Genomic DNA, 19,182 nt, shown 5'->3' with positions numbered 1-19,182 from the left:
CCATCTCGGATACAAAAGTTTCTACGGGACGATGGCAACGGTCTCAGTTTGTTTCTAGGAAAATGTGGGGTACCCATAAATCCTTTATTAAATAAAGTGCAGGGATGTGTGATGAAATCATGGCAAGGCTAAGTGTGTGAGCACGTGACCGGAAGGTCCTGACCTCCCAACATGCTTCCTTTTCTTTGCAGAACTGTGCGATGAAAACCCGCCAGATATCCAACACGCCACATTCAAAGCCCTCACATACAAGACGGGCACCATGTTAAATTGTGAATGTAAGAAGGGCTTCCGCAGAATAAGCAACGGGTCAGCCTTCACGCTGTGTGCAGGAAACGCGAGCCGCTCCTCCTGGGAAAACAAATGCCGGTGCATAAGTACCTGTAAGTGTGCCCTTTTGTGACGCCACAGGAAACAGACGGACTACAGCTCAGAGGGGGCCAGAGCTCCAGCTTTTTGTTCACGCAGCCCTACAGATGAAAAGTGGGCAGCCCAGACTATCCAGCAACTCATTTCAGTGGTTCCTGGAAAACAGTTCACTGAACAAATATTTAAGGAGTGCCTCCCAGCTCCAAGGACTGATCTAGGCACTCGGGATCCCCAACACTCAGAGAACTTACATTTTGCGGGGAGAGAGGGAACAGACGTTATACTAATAATTACTGAACAATTTGAAAATAAATCTAGGTTGCAACGCTGTAAATGCACTTAATGCCCCTGAGCTGTACGTTAAAAATGATGAATATGGTAAGTTTTACGCTATGTATAACTTATCACAATTTTTTAAAAAGTTTTTTAAAGCTTATTTATTTATGTTGAGAAACCAAGCGTGACAGTGGGGGAGGGGCAGAGAGAAAGAGAGAGAGAGAACCCCAGGCAGGCTCCATACTGTCAGCCCAGAGCCTGATGTGGGGCTCGAACTCATGGACCGTGAGATCATGACCTGAGCTGAAGTCAGATGCTTAACTGACTGAGCCACCCAGGCGCTCCTTGTCACAATTTTTTTAAAGCTAAAAATGAAAAAAGAAGAGTCAGAATGAGCCCATGCAAAGAATAAGAAAAATAATAACAATTTCAGTGGGCTGAATCTACCTGCCAGGCTGCATTTACTGTTTTGCATTTTGCCCCCGAAGCTCACGCCTGGTGCCGCCCACACCCTGCCTGGTGACACACGCCTATCCTGGCTCTACCTGCAGCGACACGGCCACGTGAGCACCTAACTAGTCCCCGCGATGCCTCTGCCCCTCTCCTTCAGTGCCCTTCCCTGCAGCCCTAAGGAAGAGGCTCTGGGTAGAAAAGCAGAGGCAGTGGGCGAGGCCTTTCCTCCCCCGATGAGAGTAAAAAGGGAAGAGAAGCCCATGTCACTGTCTTATCTATTACCCACATATTCACTGTGGCCACCACGGGGTCTTCCGGGCATGTCTTCCGAGGTCAAATATACGGTCAGGCAGAAAGCATCACCGGTCCCGGGCCTTCCAGCCCAGCGTCAGGGCATTCCAAAACACGAAGAGTATTCCCCCCAAAGACCCCACTACCCCCAAAAGGTTGCTGCCTCTTGTTCAGTCTCACAAGCCCCTTGCTGGGCTGGGGGAGCAGGATTAACAACCCGCAGGCGGGTCAGGCTGGTGTGTGAGCAAGGCCCCAAATCTGCACTAGGAAAGCAGAGAGGAGGAGGAAGTTGCTCTCCTCGAATGTCTTTATCTCTGGACTTCAAAACCTGGCTTGAGAGCCTCGTGGCCCTCAATGCCCGCAGTGACTGGAACCAGCTGTGCACTAAGGGTCCCAAACCTCATCGTTGCTGTTGAGGGTGAACAGAGAAGGCAGGGCCACTCGCTGGGAGATGGTGGCCGGTCACCTCCCCAGAGTGGAGTTCGGAGGGAATGACCCCCAAGGGGCTTTCTAAGCCTGAGTTGGTCTAATACCATAGTTTTGCTACTGAACATTTGTTCTCAACTGAATCCTGAAAGCTCTCACGAGACCAATTTCTCTACGAGGTCTTTTATGCACTCTGTGATAACAGAACATGGTGAAAACTGGTGGGTCTGTTTGTCCTTTAAAATTTTTTTTTAAGTTTATTTATTTATTTTGAGAGAGAGAGAGAGAGAGAGAGAGAGAGAGAATCCCAAGCAGGCTCTACACCCAGAGCGGAGCAGGACTTGGGGCTCGATCTTACAACCCTGGAATCATGACCCGAGCGAAAACCAAGAATCAGACACTCAGCCACCTGAGCCACCCAGGCACCCTCTGTCCTTTTGTTTCTTACCCCTGGAGATGGTGTCCGTGAGCCACAGTGCATTCTGTTTCAGCTATACCACGCGTGGACTGCACAGTCTGAGAGCACTGCTCTGCTGTTCCCAGCACACCCTCCACAGACCTCCGGCTAGAACCGTGACCCCCCACCCCCTTCACAGCAGTGCCTATGCTCAACTCCTTTGCCAAAACCTTCACGATGGAGACAAGTGTGGTAGGAGGCTCCTCTCCTCCTTGCTTTAAGATTGTATCCCTTTAACTTCAAAAAAAATTTTTTTTTAATGTTTATTTACTTTTGAGAGAGAGACAGAGTACAAGTGGGGGAGAGCAGAGACAGAGACACAGAATCCGAAGCAGGCTCCAGGCTCCAAGACATCAGCACAGAGCCCCATGTGGGGCTCAAACTCATGAACCGTGAGGTCACGACCTAAGCCGAAGTTGGAGGCTTAACCTACTGAGCCACCCAGGAGCCCCGCCCCCCCCTCCCGCTTTTTTTTTTTTTTTTTTTAAAGTTTTTCATCCCTTTAACTTTTAAATGAGCTGCTTTAGGGAGACAAGGGAGTCAGCCCACAGGTTGGCAGATGGATGGCAGAATGGACTCCCCTTTGGGGAGACACACAAACCCCAGAAAATCTACCAGTTCTTTCAGAAACATGTTGTAGGGCACTGCCGTCATGCATGGGGATACTGACAGGCCAATGCTGAAAGCACCCCAAGGGCAGGGCAGGGTGTGGCTTCTCTTTGTAACCCCCACACCCCAATACTGCTGGGCATGTTGCAGGCAGTGGAAAGGCACTCTTCTTGAGTAAATGAACACACAAGAATGTTTTCTATTTTAAGCATTTGTGAAGTGATTTGCTTCATTCTATCCATGTTCTCTAGCCCCAAGGGCCGCAGATGGACAAGTTATCCCTAAACCTGAAGAACAGAAGGGAAAAAGCCCCATGGGAATGCAGAGCCAAATGCAGCCCACTGACCAAGTTAACCTTCCAGGTAAGAAGTGCATCTGAGTGGCTGTCCGGCTGACTCCCAGGAGCCAACTCTTCTCTTATTGTGTGTTCCCCAAAGGAGGGAAGTCTGTCCCACTACCCTCTTCTTTAAGGATATCAGGTAAACAAGAACTGTTGTATCGTGTTTGCAGGTGGTAGTGCTGCTCAGCATTTCAAGCCAACTTGGGCTCTGGGCTTCCTCCTGGTTTGGGAGCTGGCTGAATAGAGTTCAACTCAATTCAGTTCAATTCAATTCAATTCAATTCAACCCAATTCAGTTCAGTTCAATTCAATTCAATTCAGTTCAATTCAATTCAACTCAATTCAGTTCAGTTCAACTCAATTCAGTTCAGTTCAATTCAATTCAGTTCAGTTCAGTTCAATTCAATTCAACTCAATTCAGTTCAGTTCAATTCAATTCAATTCAGTTCAATTCAACTCAATTCAATTCAACCCAATTCAGTTCAGTTCAATTCAATTCAATTCAGTTCAATTCAATTCAACTCAGTTCAGTTCAATTCAATTCAATTCAGTTCAATTCAATTCAATTCAATTGAACTCAATTCAAAAAGCATGTGTTGGAACTAACTGTGCCCAGCGCTGCCAACAGAAGATACCAATGTGAGTACACAACCCTCTGTGCCCTCAAGGAAACGCTCTGCATTTTCCCTTTAAGACAATGAACCACACTGGTGAGTACTGAAGCTGCAGGCACCTCCTGGCTAACGGGCCAGGTCTGAGTGGGCACCATGACTAACTACCCAGTTGCTCCTGCAACTCTAAAATGAATCATGTTGCACTCCGGTTGTTATGTCAGGAAGAAATAGAGCCCGTTAGGAAAGCCTGACTTGTGGAGGACCCACTGACCTTACAAGATCCTATTGTCCTGTGTTAATTTTATAACCTTACAAAAAAGTTTATCATCTTGTATATAATTTCATTTGAACCTCATAACCCACTGAGTCAAGGAGCAGGACTATTACTTCGATTGACTGAAGAAATTAAGATAGAGAGAGGTTAAAATACTCGGCTAAACCCACATCACTTAGGAGTAAGACCTCAGGTCTCCTGACTTAGACTGGAGAATCTTTCAACTGATTCCTTATTTTAAATTAATTTGAATTTATTTGCATCTTCTCTTATAAAAAAAAAAAAAAGACAAATCCAGGGGCGTTGTGGCAACGTGATGTTTTTATGTTGTGCGTCCAACATTGTACTGAATGGCATTTCAAAACACATTTAATTGTTTTTCTCTCTTTTTCCCATCTTCCCCTGCACAGTTATTGAAAGGTTTCTCAGGAGGTCAATGTTTGTTGTCCTTACTCAAGAGATAATCATTGGTTCTGGCCAAGGGCCCTTTCAAAGATCATCTTAATGGGGATGTTTCCACTTGAAAGAAGTAAATGTAATTTAAACAGGTTCGGACCATTATGGATTTTATCGGCTGTAAAAGAAATTTTATTCTGAGACTAAATCACAGGTGCGGTCATGATTTGCAAGGTACTACACTAGAGCAGACCATGCAGGACAGGACCGCTCGGCTCCCCCTGGGACTTCCCTCTGGAGCAGAGGGGTTATATAGAAGATACTTTAAAAGAAATCAGACTGTGGAAGGCCTGTAAGGTCAAGGCATATGTATAGCTCCACATGTCTAGGGAGAGAGGGTACATGTGGCTCCATATATGCAGATTTGGGGTGGGGTTGGGAAACCTGAGAAGAAATCAGAGCAGGACATGATCACCGGGGTTGTAGACCAGTCAGGCTTGGGTTTTAGTTGGGCGAGTGGAAGGTTAGAGGGCATGAGGAATTTTCAGAGGCTTTGGCATGACTCACATAGAGCAAGCGTTAGGTATGGCTTGATCAGGTTCCATTTCTCTGAGATTCTCTCAGCCCTTCCTTCCTTCCGGCTTTGGCTTTATCTTCAGTCCTCCAGCCATGGCCCCAAGATGACCACAAGCCACAACCTGAGGATGTACCTCCTCACTTAGCAGTGGAGATCCAGGGTGGTCTGCACATTTCATTGGCCCAAATGGGCTTGAGCTTCCCCTTGTCCCTCAGCCGAGACGGCCCTTCCCACTCCTGTCCACTTACGGAAACTCTCGCCATCACCAGAAGTAATTTCTCTTTCCTCTGTGTTCCCACAGCAAGTGTCTGCTCAGCTATAATACTCAGTACATTCTACCGTCATTGCTTTCTCACTCAACCGATCGTCCGCTCTTGCAGGAGTGACTGGGTCTGTGTGCCTTCCTGCAATGAGCTTGGCAAAGTTCCTGACACAGAGACATTCTCAATACGTATTGGTTGAATAAAAGAATGAATGAATGAACGCATGAATGAACAAAATAAAAAGAACCAAGGTCCAGTCTCTAGGAAGGGGCAACTGGGATTCACTCACCATGCCGTCGCCAACTTGCCTTGAGAATTTCCTTTTCCTCTTCCAGGTCACTGCAGGGAGCCTCCGCCCTGGGAACATGAAGATTCGAGGAGAATTTACCATTTTGTGGTGGGGCAGGCAGTTCACTACCAGTGCATGCAGGGATTCAGGGCCCTGCACAGGGGTCCTGCCAAGAGTGTCTGCAAAATGATCTGTGGGAAGGCAACGTGGACACAGCCCCCGCTCCAGTGCATAAGCGAAAGGAGTGACGGCTGGTTTCCAGGTACGGTGGCCCCTTCGTGGGTCCACCACCCTGCTTTCCCATCAGGCTGGCCAGGATGGGATTCCTGACCTACCAGCCGTGTAATCTTGGGCACAGCACTTCACCTCCCTGGGCCTCTGTTTCTGCTCATTCTAGAAAGTAGACTAGATAAAGTAAGGTCTCTGTCACCTAAGGTCTCCTGTACCCTGAGCAAGGATAAATGGCAGAAATGGAAGAGGAGGGAGGACCTTGCCAGTGTCCCAGAGCACCCCAGATGCCACCGCACTGATGATAACGCAGCCCCTTCCTAGCTGACCCTGAACTTTGACTTCTTCTTCTAAGCTGCCAACGCTTCCTCCCGTTCAAAAGGGCAGGTCCAGCCTGCCACCCATGCGTGTCTCATTTACTAGTGTATAATGTAAACTCGTTATTCGCACAGCACTCGCTGTTAGCAGGCCCCTCTCCTTCTGTAATTCCCACCTGTGCTTTGATAAAAGTGCAAACGTGCAGGGAAGGGGCCTATTCAAGCACACACATGTGCACGCACACACATGCACATGCACACTCATTCACACAGGTGTACCACCCACCTAGGTTGAGGTCTGTAGTTTCATTCCGAAACCGTATTACTATTTTTACATGTAACCAGCCGTACATGGTTACTTACGTGTAACCAACTGTAAGTGTCACAGGTTTCTTAGCTCACCACCTGTCGGTTGGTAACCCTCCCCAGGAGTTTCCCTGGGTGAAATCTGAAACTGCCCCCCATAAATGGAGCACAGGAGGGAGAGACCAAAGGAAGAGGCAGGCAAAGGCCACTGTTGGTAGGTGGCAGTTGTCACAAGCAAAGGGAACCTACGCAGGAGGCTTTTCCTGGGCGGCAGCGAGATGAAGGGATCTCCACACTCACTCGCCAGATGTTAAAAGTTTTTGAACAGGCCTTCACTGGGTTCAGTCGCGTATACCGTGCAGGTGGTCTCAACCACATCACCGTCTCAAGGCTTGCCCTTGGAGTAGCCTCTGGGAGCAGGAAAGGCAAGCGGAACCCACATCCCACTCACAGCGGAGGGGGTGAGGAGCCTCTGGGTGCCCAGGTCCAGCCCACGGGTCAGTTGGCGGTCACATCTCTTTGACGACGTCCCCGAACACCACCACTTGCCATACCCTGTGTCTTCCTCTTGGACTCTTTGGGGATGCTGTGCTTTCTTCCCGCAGTGTGAGCCACACACTGGCCAGGGTGTCTGTCACTTCCCGTGTAAAAGGACGACAAGGCAGGGCAGCGTCCTGGATAACTGGAACCACCCACAGGGAATGGGGACCCTGTTACAGAGAAAAGTTGTCCTTTTGTGCATTTCTATTTCATTTGGTGTTTCAGGGGTACTTGTAGCATGATGACCGGTTTCCAAGCCACAGATGGAACCCAGGGCTCAGTACGGAGTGTGAGAACGAGGAACTGCTCAGGGCTGCACGGAGCCAGGATCAGGGCCAAATTCCCTGTTACCCAGCTTTGCCGGGACTGCTTACCCCCTTGCCTGTAACCCTGACAGAGAGCCACGCGGCACTGTGGCCCCAGACAACCTGCCGAGAACGGCACTCTGATCTGATCTGGGGATCGGCTGATAGGGGCGGGGCAGGGTGTACGTGAGACCCCCCCACCCCGCTCTCCACCTCCATCACCTCCTCTCTCCTCCAGATGACGAAGAGCCTCAAGCCAGCACTGATGCTGCTCTTGGGAGTGACACTTCCTGTCCCTCAATAACGGCAAGTACTACAGGTACGTCTAGAATTTCTGGGAGGGTAAAAGCTGGGCCCTGAAACTGTCATGCCAGAGAGGGGGAAGGCGGTTTTCCCAGAGCAACCCCTCCGGTCCACGGCTCAGGGATCCACACCCGCATCCCGCCCCTCAAACGTGTCAAAAGCAAGTGTCAGGACGAGGACAGGACAGGCTGAGGGTGGTATCTCGGGGCAGAAGGGTGAAACCCTTGTCTTTCACACCCCTTCCACCAGCCTCTGGGGTTCCCGCTCACTGAGAGATCCTGACACTCCCCAGCTTGTGCCGTCTGATCGTCAGCACAAACTGAACACTTCCTCCTCTCCCTTCTGCACAGATTTCCAGAAACATACGGAAGCAGCTATGACCACGGAGTCATTCGTATTCACAACCGAGTATCAGATAGCAGGTGGGTAGGGGGTCCCTTCTGCTGTTGACAAAACACACCCCAAACAGAGACTGTGGGATATGTTGCTTGGTTGGTCTGGTGGGTTTGGTTGGTTAGTTTAAAATGACCCCCTCCTTACGCTGTATAGTAGTTATACGGGGAAAAGACTAATCCAGATACTAACAGCATAAACTCGCGGTAATCAGTTAGAGTAAGCTGGGTGTGAAGTCCCAACCAGCCCCCAGAAGTTCCTCCTGAACAGATCCTAAATGATAAAATATACTGTGGCCTGGGGGGGGGGGGGGGGGAAGGACAGGGGGGAGGTGAGGGAGGTGAGGGGAAGAGATGCAGTATAAGCATGCAAAGAGACAAAAAAAAAAAAACCCCAAACCTTCCATAAACAGTACAATTGTTTCCTGGTAGGAGAGAAAAACAGGCTTTGAAGGAGGAAAAAACACCCAAGCTCATAGAAACAGAGAGCTGAGTGGTGGTTGCAGGGACTGGGGCAACGGTAGGGGTGAGGGAAACGGGGAGATGTTGGTCAAGGAGCACAAATTTTCCATTAGAAGATGAATAAGTTCTGGGGATCTAACATACAGCATGGTGATTATGGTTAACAATACTGTGTTGTATACTCGAATTTGCTAAAAGAGTAAATCTTAAGTGTTCTCACCACAAAAAAGAAACAGTAGTTATGAGGCATGGTGCAGGTGGTAGTTACTACTATGGTGGTAATCATTTTGTAATATGGACTCACATCAGATCCATACTTTGTACACCTTAAATGTACACGGGGTTACATGTCTGGTATATACCAATAGAGCTTGGAGGAGAAAAAGAAAACTAGACTGTGTCAGGCACATCTAAGACTGATGGTTTGATGGGTAGGCAGATAGATAGGTAGGTAGGTAGGTAGATAGATAGATAAACAAGCAGGTAGGTAGGTAGATAGATAGATAGATGGATGGATAGATAGATAAGCAAGTAGATAGATAGATAGATAGATAGATAGATAGATAGATAGATAAAGTAGGTAAGTAGATAGATAGGTAGGTAGGTATGTAGATAGATAGATAGATAGATAGATAGATAGATAGATAGATACGTAGGTAGATAGGTAGGTAGGTAGGTAGGTGGATAGGTAGGTGGATAGATAGATAGATAGATAGATAGATAGATAGATAGATAAGCAAGTAGGTAGACAGGTAAACAGGTAGGTAGGTAGGTAGGTAGGTAGGTAGGTAGGTAGATAGATAAACAAGAAGATAGATAGATAGATAGATAGATAGATAGATAGATAGATAGATAGATAAGCAAGTAGGTAGACAGGTAGACAGGTAGGTAGGTAGGTAGGTAGATAGATAGATAGATAGATAGATAGATAGATAGATAGATAGATGGATAGATAAGCAAGTAGATAGATAGATAGATAGATAGATAGATAGATAGATAGATAGATAGATGGATAGATAGATAAGCAAGTAGATAGATAGATAGATAGATAGATAGATAGATAGATAGATAGATAAAGTAGGTAAGTAGATAGGTAGATAGGTAGGTAGGTAGGTAGATAGATAGATAGATACGTAGGTAGATAGGTAGGTAGGTAGGTGGATAGGTAGGTGGATAGATAGATAGATAGATAGATAGATAGATAGATAGATAAGCAAGTAGGTAGACAGGTAGACAGGTAGGTAGGTAGGTAGGTAGATGATAGATAGATAGATAGATAGATAGATAGCAAGTAGATAGATAGATAGATAGATAGATAGATAGATAAAGTAGGTAAGTAGATAGGTAGATAGGTAGGTAGGTAGGTAGGTAGATAGATAGATAAGCAGATAGATAGATAGATAGATAGATAGATAGATAGATAGATAAAGTAGGTAAGTAGATAGGTAGATAGGTAGGTAGGTAGGTAGGTAGATAGATAGATAGATAGATAGATAGATACGTAGGTAGATAAGTAGGTAGGTAGGTGGATAGGTAGGTGGATAGATAGATAGATAGATAGATAGATAGATAGATAGATAGATAAGCAAGTAGGTAGACAGGTAAACAGGTAGGTAGGTAGGTAGATAGATAGATAGATAGATAGATAGATAGATAGATAGATAGATACGTAGGTAGATAGGTAGGTAGGTAGGTGGATAGGTAGGTGGATAGATAGATAGATAGATAGATAGATAGATAGATAGATAAGCAAGTAGGTAGACAGGTAAACAGGTAGGTAGGTAGGTAGGTAGGTAGGTAGGTAGGTAGATAGATAGATAGATAGATAGATAGATAGATAGATAGATAAACAAGAAGATAGATAGATAGATAGATAGATAGATAGATAGATAGATAGATAGATAGATAAGCAAGTAGGTAGACAGGTAAACAGGTAGGTAGGTAGGTAGATAGATAGATAGATAGATAGATAGATAGATAGATAGATAGATAAACAAGAAGGTAGGTAGGTAGATAGATAGATAGATAGATAGATAGATAGATAGATAGATAAGCAAGTAGGTAGACAGGTAGGTAGGTAGGTAGGTAGGTAGATAGATAGATAGATAGATAGATAGATAGATAAGCAAGTAGGTAGGTAGGTACATAGGTAGGTAGGTAGGTAGGTAGGTAGATAAGCAAGTAGATAGATAGATAAGCAAGCAGGTAGGAAGGAAGGAAGGAAGGAAGGAAGGAAGGAAGGAAGGAAGGAAGGAAGAAAAGCAGCATTTGGGAAATATGAATACTTTCAAGAGATGCTTATGTGTTTATCATTTATCCTTGTATTTTGACGTTTCTTTCACTCATGGCAGCCCTCACTCATGGCCTCCTTAACTGAGGCCTCTGAAGCTTTCTGAAGAGAGTGCCTGTCCCTTCACTCCCCCCAGAAAGAACCAAGCCCCTGGAAGCAAGGCTCCATGCCCTTTCCCAGCTCCCCACTGCCCCCCTCCCAGTCCCTGAGCCTCCCAGGATCCCATGTCCCGCGGGAGCTACCGGGGAAGGCTCTCCTCCTCGGGAAACCCTCGCTCGTTGTGGGGGGGGGGGGAGGGGGGGCGCCTCAGAATGCTCTGCGCCCTCGCCCAGCGCCTTTGCTGAACTGCTTCTCTGTTGACAGTGGCCGGCTGCGTCCTCCTGCTGATCAGTATCGTCCTTCTGAGCGGGCTCACCTGGCAGCGGAGATGGTGAGTCCCGCACTGTCACGAAGCCCCTGTCCCGGCTAGCGGGTGAAGCCGGTGTGGGCAGCGTGCGTGGGCAGAGATCCCCTCGCCCCCCAGCCCACCCCATTCTCCTACTAGCCAGCAGCAGCCCGGGGAGGGGGCAGTAGAGAGAGACCCCGCCAGCACACATCCCCACAGAATCGATCACCAAGAACGAAAGCGAGGACACGGGAAAGGAAAGGGCGCTGGCACGGGCTGAGCGCCTACCGTGTGCCGGGCTTCCCGCTTCTCTTATGAATGTCCCCACGACCCACCCCTCAGAACCTTCCATACAGCTACAGGCCAACCCATCAGGGCACGCGAGCAGGGTTGCGCGGCAAAGGCCAAAACCGCAACCTGAGCGTAGAGCCCCAGACACTTCTGCCCCCATCACTGGGCTACAAGGAGACCAGTGGGCACATCCACCTGAGCTCTCCTCTCTGCGCGCCCCCTCTGCCTGGGGCAGATGCTCACACCGCAGCCCCCTCCACTGGGATGGCACCATGTGTGGCCTTAATTTTCAACCGTGGCTGCAGGTTAGAACAACCAGGAGAGATGTTTTTCGGACACCAATGCTTGGTCTCCACCCAGAAGCTCTAAGAGGGGGGCCAAGATATTAGTACTTTTTTTTTTTTCCAGTTGAGATAAAACACATCATTGTAACCATTTTAAAGTGCACAATTCAGCGGTTTTTAGCAATGCTGTGTATATACCACTATCTCATTACACATTAGACATTTCCGTCACCCCAAAGAGAAACCCTGTACCGCACAATTCCCCATTTCCCCGGTGCCCTGGAAACCACAAACCTACTTTCCAGCTCTGTAGATTTGCCTGAGATACTGCTTCTGTTTTAAAGCTCCTCAGAGCCAATGAATACCTATGCAGCCAGTTTCTTTTAATGTTTATTTATTTATTTTGAGAGAGAGAGAGAGAGAGAGGGAGAGAGCACAAGCTGGGAAGGGGCAAAGGGAGAGAGAATCTCCAGCAGGCTCCACACTGTCAGTGCAGAGTCTGATGCAGGGCTCGATCCCACAACCTTGGGGTCATGACCTGAGCCGAAATCAAGATACGGACGCTTAACGAGCTGAGCCACCCCGGCACCCCTGATCCCGTTTTGACCACTCTGTGCTAGGCCAGTGGTTCTCAAACTTGGGTGGACTTGTTAATCAGAATCTCCTGGAGGGTGGGGCACCTGGGTGGCTCAGTCGGTTAGGGGTCCGACTTCAGATCAGGTCTCGATCTCACGGTTCGTGAGCCCCGTGTCGGTCTCTGTGCTGACAGCTCGGAGCCCGGAACCTGCTTCGGATCCTGTGTCCCTCTCTCTCTGCCCCTCCCCCACTCACGCTCTGTCTCTCAAAAATAAGTAAACATAAAAAAAAAAAACATTAGAAAAAAACAAGAATCTCCTGGAGGGCTTATTAAAACATGGGCTAGCAGGCCCCACCCCCCAGAGTTTCTGATTCAGCAGGTCTGAAGTGGGGCCTGAAAACTGACATTTCTAAAAAAATTCCCAGGCAAGATTGACGCTTCTCTTCCAGGCACCAAACTTGGAGAACCACTGCGTAGACAGACACTATCAAGCATCAAGAGAGTGAATTCATTCCACACACAAACAAAAAGGCCCGTTTCTCCCTCGCTTTCGACAGTGGAGTGTTAGACCTACTATGTTACTCTCCTGACTATTTAGGGCATCCCTAAAGCACCACCCCCCAAGGGTGCACTCTAACCAACCTTGATATAAATTCCCCAGCAAGACCCTGAGAAGACACAGATTCACCCCCCCAAAACCCAGAGCTCTTAGATCCCATAGAGGCCCAGGCAGAGAAAGGCCAGCAGATTTCGTTTGCTGTCATATTGGTCATCAGGCCCACAATATACTCCCGATGGTCCTCGCGTGAATTAAAAAGGTGCAAATTACTGGGATGCAGAGGGCAAGCCCCCTCGGGTTATTATATTGGGAGTTGCTCATATACCTGGCTGTCGACCAGCTTCTCTATGGTGTTAGCTGATTCCTAAGGCGTTCTTTTAGGATCGTGTGGCATGAAGCATGTCAAGTACCCAGTACACTATAGGAGCTCGACATGTGGTAGATCCTTGCCTCCCCTTGCTGACAAGACTTGAAACCCAGCAAGGACCTTTCATTTAGGAGCTTAGGTATTAAAAGCCTTCAGACACAAAGTGATGACGCTATTTGGGAATGGTAAAGGTTTGGAATTTACGTTGTAAAGTAACGAACAGCCTGAATCTAGATGAATTTCCACAAGCTCTCCCAGAATTAGTCTTCCAGGAGACTCAAACTCATTCCTCAAACTGAGCCTTCTGCCAGAGAGCTAGTGCAAAAAAAAAAAAAAAAAAAAAAAAAAAAAAAAAAAAAAAAAAAATCCCTCCTAGACTCTAATTTCATCTGATGGTGCCCTCTTGTGGCCACAAGAAATCCTACATTTGACTATTTTTACTTTTTTGGATTAATTACTAGGAGCCAGTGATAAGATCTGGCTTACACTGGCTCCTGACAGCCAGAAGCTACATTTTCAGGAATTCTGTGAACTGTCTTTAAACAGAGCCATTATAAAAAAGTAAGTACATAGACATAACTGAATAAGTTATATTAAAAACGAAGTTAATAAGCACTCTAAATTAACCACTTTCTAATTATTCTACGAGTTGGTTTGTTCTCAGAGTTATTTACACCTATCGTGTCTGTATCGAGGAATTATGCAACAAGACGGTGTGTTACCGCACCTCTCTTCCCAACTCCGTATTCAGTTATGTCGCGTTGGTAGCTCGAAACAGGGCGTGGTGGGACTATTTACACCATGGAAATAGGCCAACTTTTCCAGAGTGCTGCTTGTTAATCATTCACCAGCACCCCATGCCCACATCCTTGCTCCATGGGAGCTGTGAGCGAGGTAGGCACTAGTCAGATGTTCCTGTGGACTAAGTAAGGGCTGGTGAAAGTCTAGGACTGTACTGTCCTATACAGTAGCCACCGGCCATACGTGGATATTTAAGTTTAGACTCAAATAGATTAAATATAATTAAAATTCAGTTCATCAGTTACACTAGCCACATGTCAAGTGTTTAATAGTGTTTACTGTGGCTACTCTATTGCATAACACAGATGCAAAACATAGAAACTAGGAGTTTTCAATTCATGAGACTCAGCACAGTTAGTTACTATTATTATCCCTTTTCTGCACCTACTGTCCTCCATATAGCTCAAAAAATAATTATAGAATATCTCGTATATAGATGCTGGTGAAAGGGCATAAACTTGCAATTAGAAGAGGAGTAAGTTCTGGGGATCAAGCGCACAGCATAGAGATTACAGTCAACAATACTGTATTATATACTTCAAAGCTGCTAAGAGACTAGATCTTAGATGTTCTCACTGCAGAAAAGGAATGATAATTATGTGACACGATGGAGGCGTCTGCTAACTATGGTGGTAATCATGTTGCAATATATAAATACGACATATTAAAATATACAAACATGTTCTACACTCTAAACTTACACAATGTTACATGTCAATCCTATCTCAATTAGAAAAAAAACTATTACAAGAATATCCGCTCTGTGCCAAGCACTTCCTCGGGGCCCAAAGGTGAATACAAATGGCCCCCACTCTAAGGAGCTTACAGACTAGTAGAGGAGAAGAGGGGGGCAAATACAGATTTCAAATACAATTTCTTTTTTTTTTAATTTTTTAATGTTTATTTATTTTTGACAGAGAGAGAGACACAGACAGACAGACAGAGAGAGAGAGCGTGAGTGCGGTAGGGGCAGAGAGAGAGAGGGAAACACAGAATCTGAAGCATGCTCCAGGCTCTGAGCTGTCAGCACAGAGCCTTACTCGGGGCTTCGAATTCACGGACTGTGAGATCATGAACTGAGCCGAAGTCAGATGCTCAACAGACTGAGCCACCCAGGCGCCCCTCAAATACATTTTCTTAAAGCCCAAGAGTGAGATGTTATAGGAACAAAGAGAAAGGACACTTGACCCTACATGGGGGTGCCAGCAAGGTTTTTAGAGTTGATGGTGCCTATGGCCAGATGAAGAAAGGCAGGAGATGGATACCAGGCAGGGGGAGCGTGGGGACAGGTAAGGCGAGGTGAAAGGGCATGACAACGTCCAGGAGAAGTTGAGCAGTTCTGAACACCAGGATGCGAGGCGTGTGGTGCTGTTACAGATGGACAGTGACCACGTCGTGGAAGATCGGGTCAGACTGAAGGGCTCGGACCCTATCCTGGGGCCAACAGAGAGCCACAGCAGCTTTACCTATGGGGAAAATGGTAGCACTGGCCCTTTGAACAGTCTGTCTACAAGATAGGCTAGATTTAAGGGAGCAAGTAATCATGGTGGCAGCTTGATTATGGTATGATGGAATAAATCCACACGAGAGACAATGTGAACATGAGCTAGGTCAGTGGGCACCTGTTAAAAAGGAGGAAAAGAATCAAGAAATATATAAGGGGATCGAATTACCAGGATTTTCCAGGTGGCTGGAAATGAGGGTTAAGGAAGACAGATGGCCCAGGGATGACCCCAGGTTTTTGAGTGTGACAATGGGACCCTTAGCCACTATACACCAGGATGAAATACAAAGAGCAGGACACCCCTTGGGGGTCCGCAGCAAAGCAGACCCCATCCTGGAGTCCATTCTCTGAGACCCACTCAGCCTCAGCACCTGTAACTGCCCAGCTCTGGCTGACAAGGGAATGGAAGTGTTCCCCTGGGCTGTTTCTCAGATCTGCTCACCAAACAATGATGGAACTACCATGCTGTAAGGACCATGGGGCAGCCGGTCTGGGCTTCCAGAGGCATGGAGAGGCCTTGAGGTCGGATTTCAGGATCTGAAATGTGGGAAGGTAACAGGATCTGGGGGTGGAACTTTAAGTTAGCAGGTCAACGGGGACTTATGTTGAATGCTCTACCCATGTCGGCTTAGGGTGGGGATCACATTTTTCTTGGTGCAGTATTACACCTATGACTGTGACATAGCTATATCACCACAGGAGGAAGAGTAGAAGAACAATCTAGAAAACCAGGAGTGCTAAGAAGCCAAGAACACCTCAGAAATCACGGAGCACAAGCAAAATCAAAGAAGTTGAACACTCACCCAAGACGCATCTCCTGTGAGATCTCCTGGGCTTTGGAAAACTCGGAAGCCACATGCCAGAGCCCCAGGCACCTGCAACCTCATTACAAAGCCAGCTCTCTAGTGCCAATGAGTGAACTCGACCTGCTTCTGGGCAGCAATTCTAAGGTCATTGGAGGAACAGGGAGGGACAACCAGAACTCTAGGTCTTATTTTCACGTCTACATGTTCATTGAAGCTTGAGCACCAGGGGACTCTCTCCATACCATATACAGGTTAAAGAAAAGTAGCTTCATGTTCATTTCATCCATACTTCCCAGTTTAGAAATCCCAAGGAAAACCCTAGCATAGAATATAAATAGACACACACACACACACACACACACACACACACACATGCACACATGCACACACACACACAGACACACACACACACACACACTCTCCTTACCCCATGTAATTGGACTCTCCATTGATTGATGCAGATCCCTGTCCCAGCTTCTGGGTGATTAGCCCATTCTCCTGGCCACATTCCATAATGAACACCTTCCAAGAACTCTGAACCGGTAACTCTGAATCTTTTTGTCCTTAGCTCTGTTCTCTAAGCTAGCCTCCTTCCACTGAACCTTCTTCAATTGTGAATTTCTAAACAGAAGCCATGGCATAGTAATCTTTGGGTAACACCAACAGAGGGCAACCGAGCCCTTGGGATCACGGAGCTTCTGTATTTAAAAGGATTTTACTGGAGGTGTGCTGGAAAAGAAGGGTAATCTAAGTCCCAGGTGATGAACTGTATCCATGGCAAAGCTCTACCTGAATATTACTAACACGCCCCTTTAAGATTTAGTTTCTGTGGGATTGTTATAAATGATTCTCTGAATTTGGTCTGCATGAATGTGATGTTTAGAGACAGATGCATAATGTGTGAATGTCTACATTTCCAAATCAGTGTCATAAAAACACTGACAAGGGATTAAAACATCCAATGTTTATGGGCGGAAGGAAAGAAGAAGGAAGTGCAAAGCAGGGAGGGAGATCATGCTGACAGAGTGTAACGTGGGAAAGGTCACCCCAGTTGTCCTCAAACTGTTAGCAAATCAGTTAGCAAATCAGAACCACCTGGAGGCCCTGTTGGACCACAGAAGGCCCATGTCGGGTTTCTGAGGAGCAGGTCTGGGGCGGGGCCCAAAGCTGTCCTCTTCTGACAAGTTCCAGGTGCTGCTGCTGGTCTGGGGACCTCACTTTGAGAACCACCGGGTTATAAATCTCTATGCCCACCCACTCTCAAAAATCACATGATCAAGGAGATTAATGAAAGGTTAATAAAGCATCCAGTTTTCATTTACGAAAGGCCAAAAAAGTGTTATTTAAAAATGTGGGCAGGCATCAGCAAATCCATAGCCAGATTACAGAACCATTTTCTGCCCTTTCTATGACTAACAAAAATGATCCAGATTTCAGTGTCTACATCCTCCCTTCCCCCAAGTACATGTTTTCTGAGTTGAGAGAAATCCCAGGCCAGAAAAAAACAAAACTTTTTTTTAGTGTTATTTATCTTGAGTAAAATTGAATTATCATTACTCATTTTGGGGAGGGAGATCTAGGAGATCAATTTTTTTATAATAATTAACATGTTATTTACCTTTTTCATGCTCATTCTCTTCTAAGTGTATGGTGGAGTTTTCCAGAAACTACATGATACGTGATGATGTCATTGCTCTGATGTTGACATATAATGAACTTATTACTATTGTTTATAAGAGAACCAATAAATAATATCTTTTAAATTTAATTGTTTTAGTGTCTAAATGTGGTATCACTAGCTATAACGACATGGGTTAAAGCTCTTTGGGCCTCAATGTTTTTTAATAACGTACAAAGGTCCTGACAAATAGTTAGCAAGTGCATCATCATTGGTCATTCCATTAAGGCAAATGAAAATCACACTGAGATACCACGTCATGCCCACTAAGATGACTTTAGGCAAAAAGAATAACAAATGTCGACAAGGATGTGGAGAAACAGGAATCCTCATACTTGGCTGGCAGAAATGTAAAATAGTGCAGCCACTGTGGAAAGCAGATTGGTAGCTCCTCAAAACTTTTTATTTTATTTTATTTTTTACTTTTGAAAATTCACTTCCAAATTAGTTAGGTAGTTCAAAACTTTTAACATACGGTTACCACATGACCCGGCAATTCTACTCCTGGGCAGATACCCACAAGAGATGGAAACCTATGTCCACGCAGAAATTTGTACGTGACTATTTATAACAGCATGATAACCAAATAGCCAAGAGGTGGAAACAACCCGGGTGCCCACCAATAATAAATGGATAAGCAAACTGTGGTCTATCCATACACTGTGATGTTCCTCAGCCATAAAAAGGAATAAAGTATTGATACATGGTACAGTGTGGGTGAGCTTCAGAAACATTATGATAAGGGGCGCCTAGGTGGCTGAGTCAGTTGAGCGTCCGACTCTTGATTTCGGCTCAGGTCATGATCTCATGGTTCGTGGGATCAAGTCCTGCACTGGGCTTTGCGCTGACAGTGTGGAGCCTACTTGAGATTCTCTCCCTCCCTCCCTCTCTCTCGGCCCCTCCCCCGCTCACGCTGTCTCTTTGTCTCTCAAAATAAATAAAATGAACTTTAACAACAAAAAAAGAAACATTATGTTAAGTGAAAGAAGCCTGATACAAAAGGTCACATGTTGTATAATTCCTTTTATATAATATATCCAGACCAAGTAGGCAGATCCAGGGAGACAAAAAGTAAGTTAGTAGTTAACTGTGGCTGGGGAGAGTGATTATCTAATGCTTTACTCAACAATCTGTGAATACGCTAAATGCCACT

At 46.2% G+C, this 19,182-nt stretch overlaps 1 protein-coding gene across 1 annotated transcript in view; it reads left to right on the top strand.

Annotated features, from left to right (window-relative positions):
• Positions 1 to 18,087, top strand: part of IL2RA (interleukin 2 receptor subunit alpha) — a 58,244-nt gene extending 40,157 nt beyond the window's left edge. The window contains exons 2-8 of the mRNA XM_060659371.3: positions 192 to 383; positions 3,133 to 3,243; positions 5,681 to 5,896; positions 7,569 to 7,649; positions 7,984 to 8,055; positions 11,141 to 11,207; positions 16,245 to 18,087. Of these exons, the coding sequence (XP_060515354.2) occupies positions 192 to 383; positions 3,133 to 3,243; positions 5,681 to 5,896; positions 7,569 to 7,649; positions 7,984 to 8,055; positions 11,141 to 11,207; positions 16,245 to 16,269 (764 nt within the window). The 3' untranslated portion in view covers positions 16,270 to 18,087. The remainder of the gene's footprint in view (positions 1 to 191; positions 384 to 3,132; positions 3,244 to 5,680; positions 5,897 to 7,568; positions 7,650 to 7,983; positions 8,056 to 11,140; positions 11,208 to 16,244) is intronic.
• Positions 18,088 to 19,182: the final 1,095 nt, after the last annotated feature.

Source organism: Panthera onca, chromosome B4 (assembly GCF_046562875.1).
Source record: "Panthera onca isolate mPanOnc1 chromosome B4, mPanOnc1 haplotype 2, whole genome shotgun sequence".
Taxonomy (NCBI): Eukaryota; Metazoa; Chordata; class Mammalia; order Carnivora; family Felidae; genus Panthera; species Panthera onca.
This window is presented reverse-complemented; position numbering and strand designations above follow the sequence as displayed.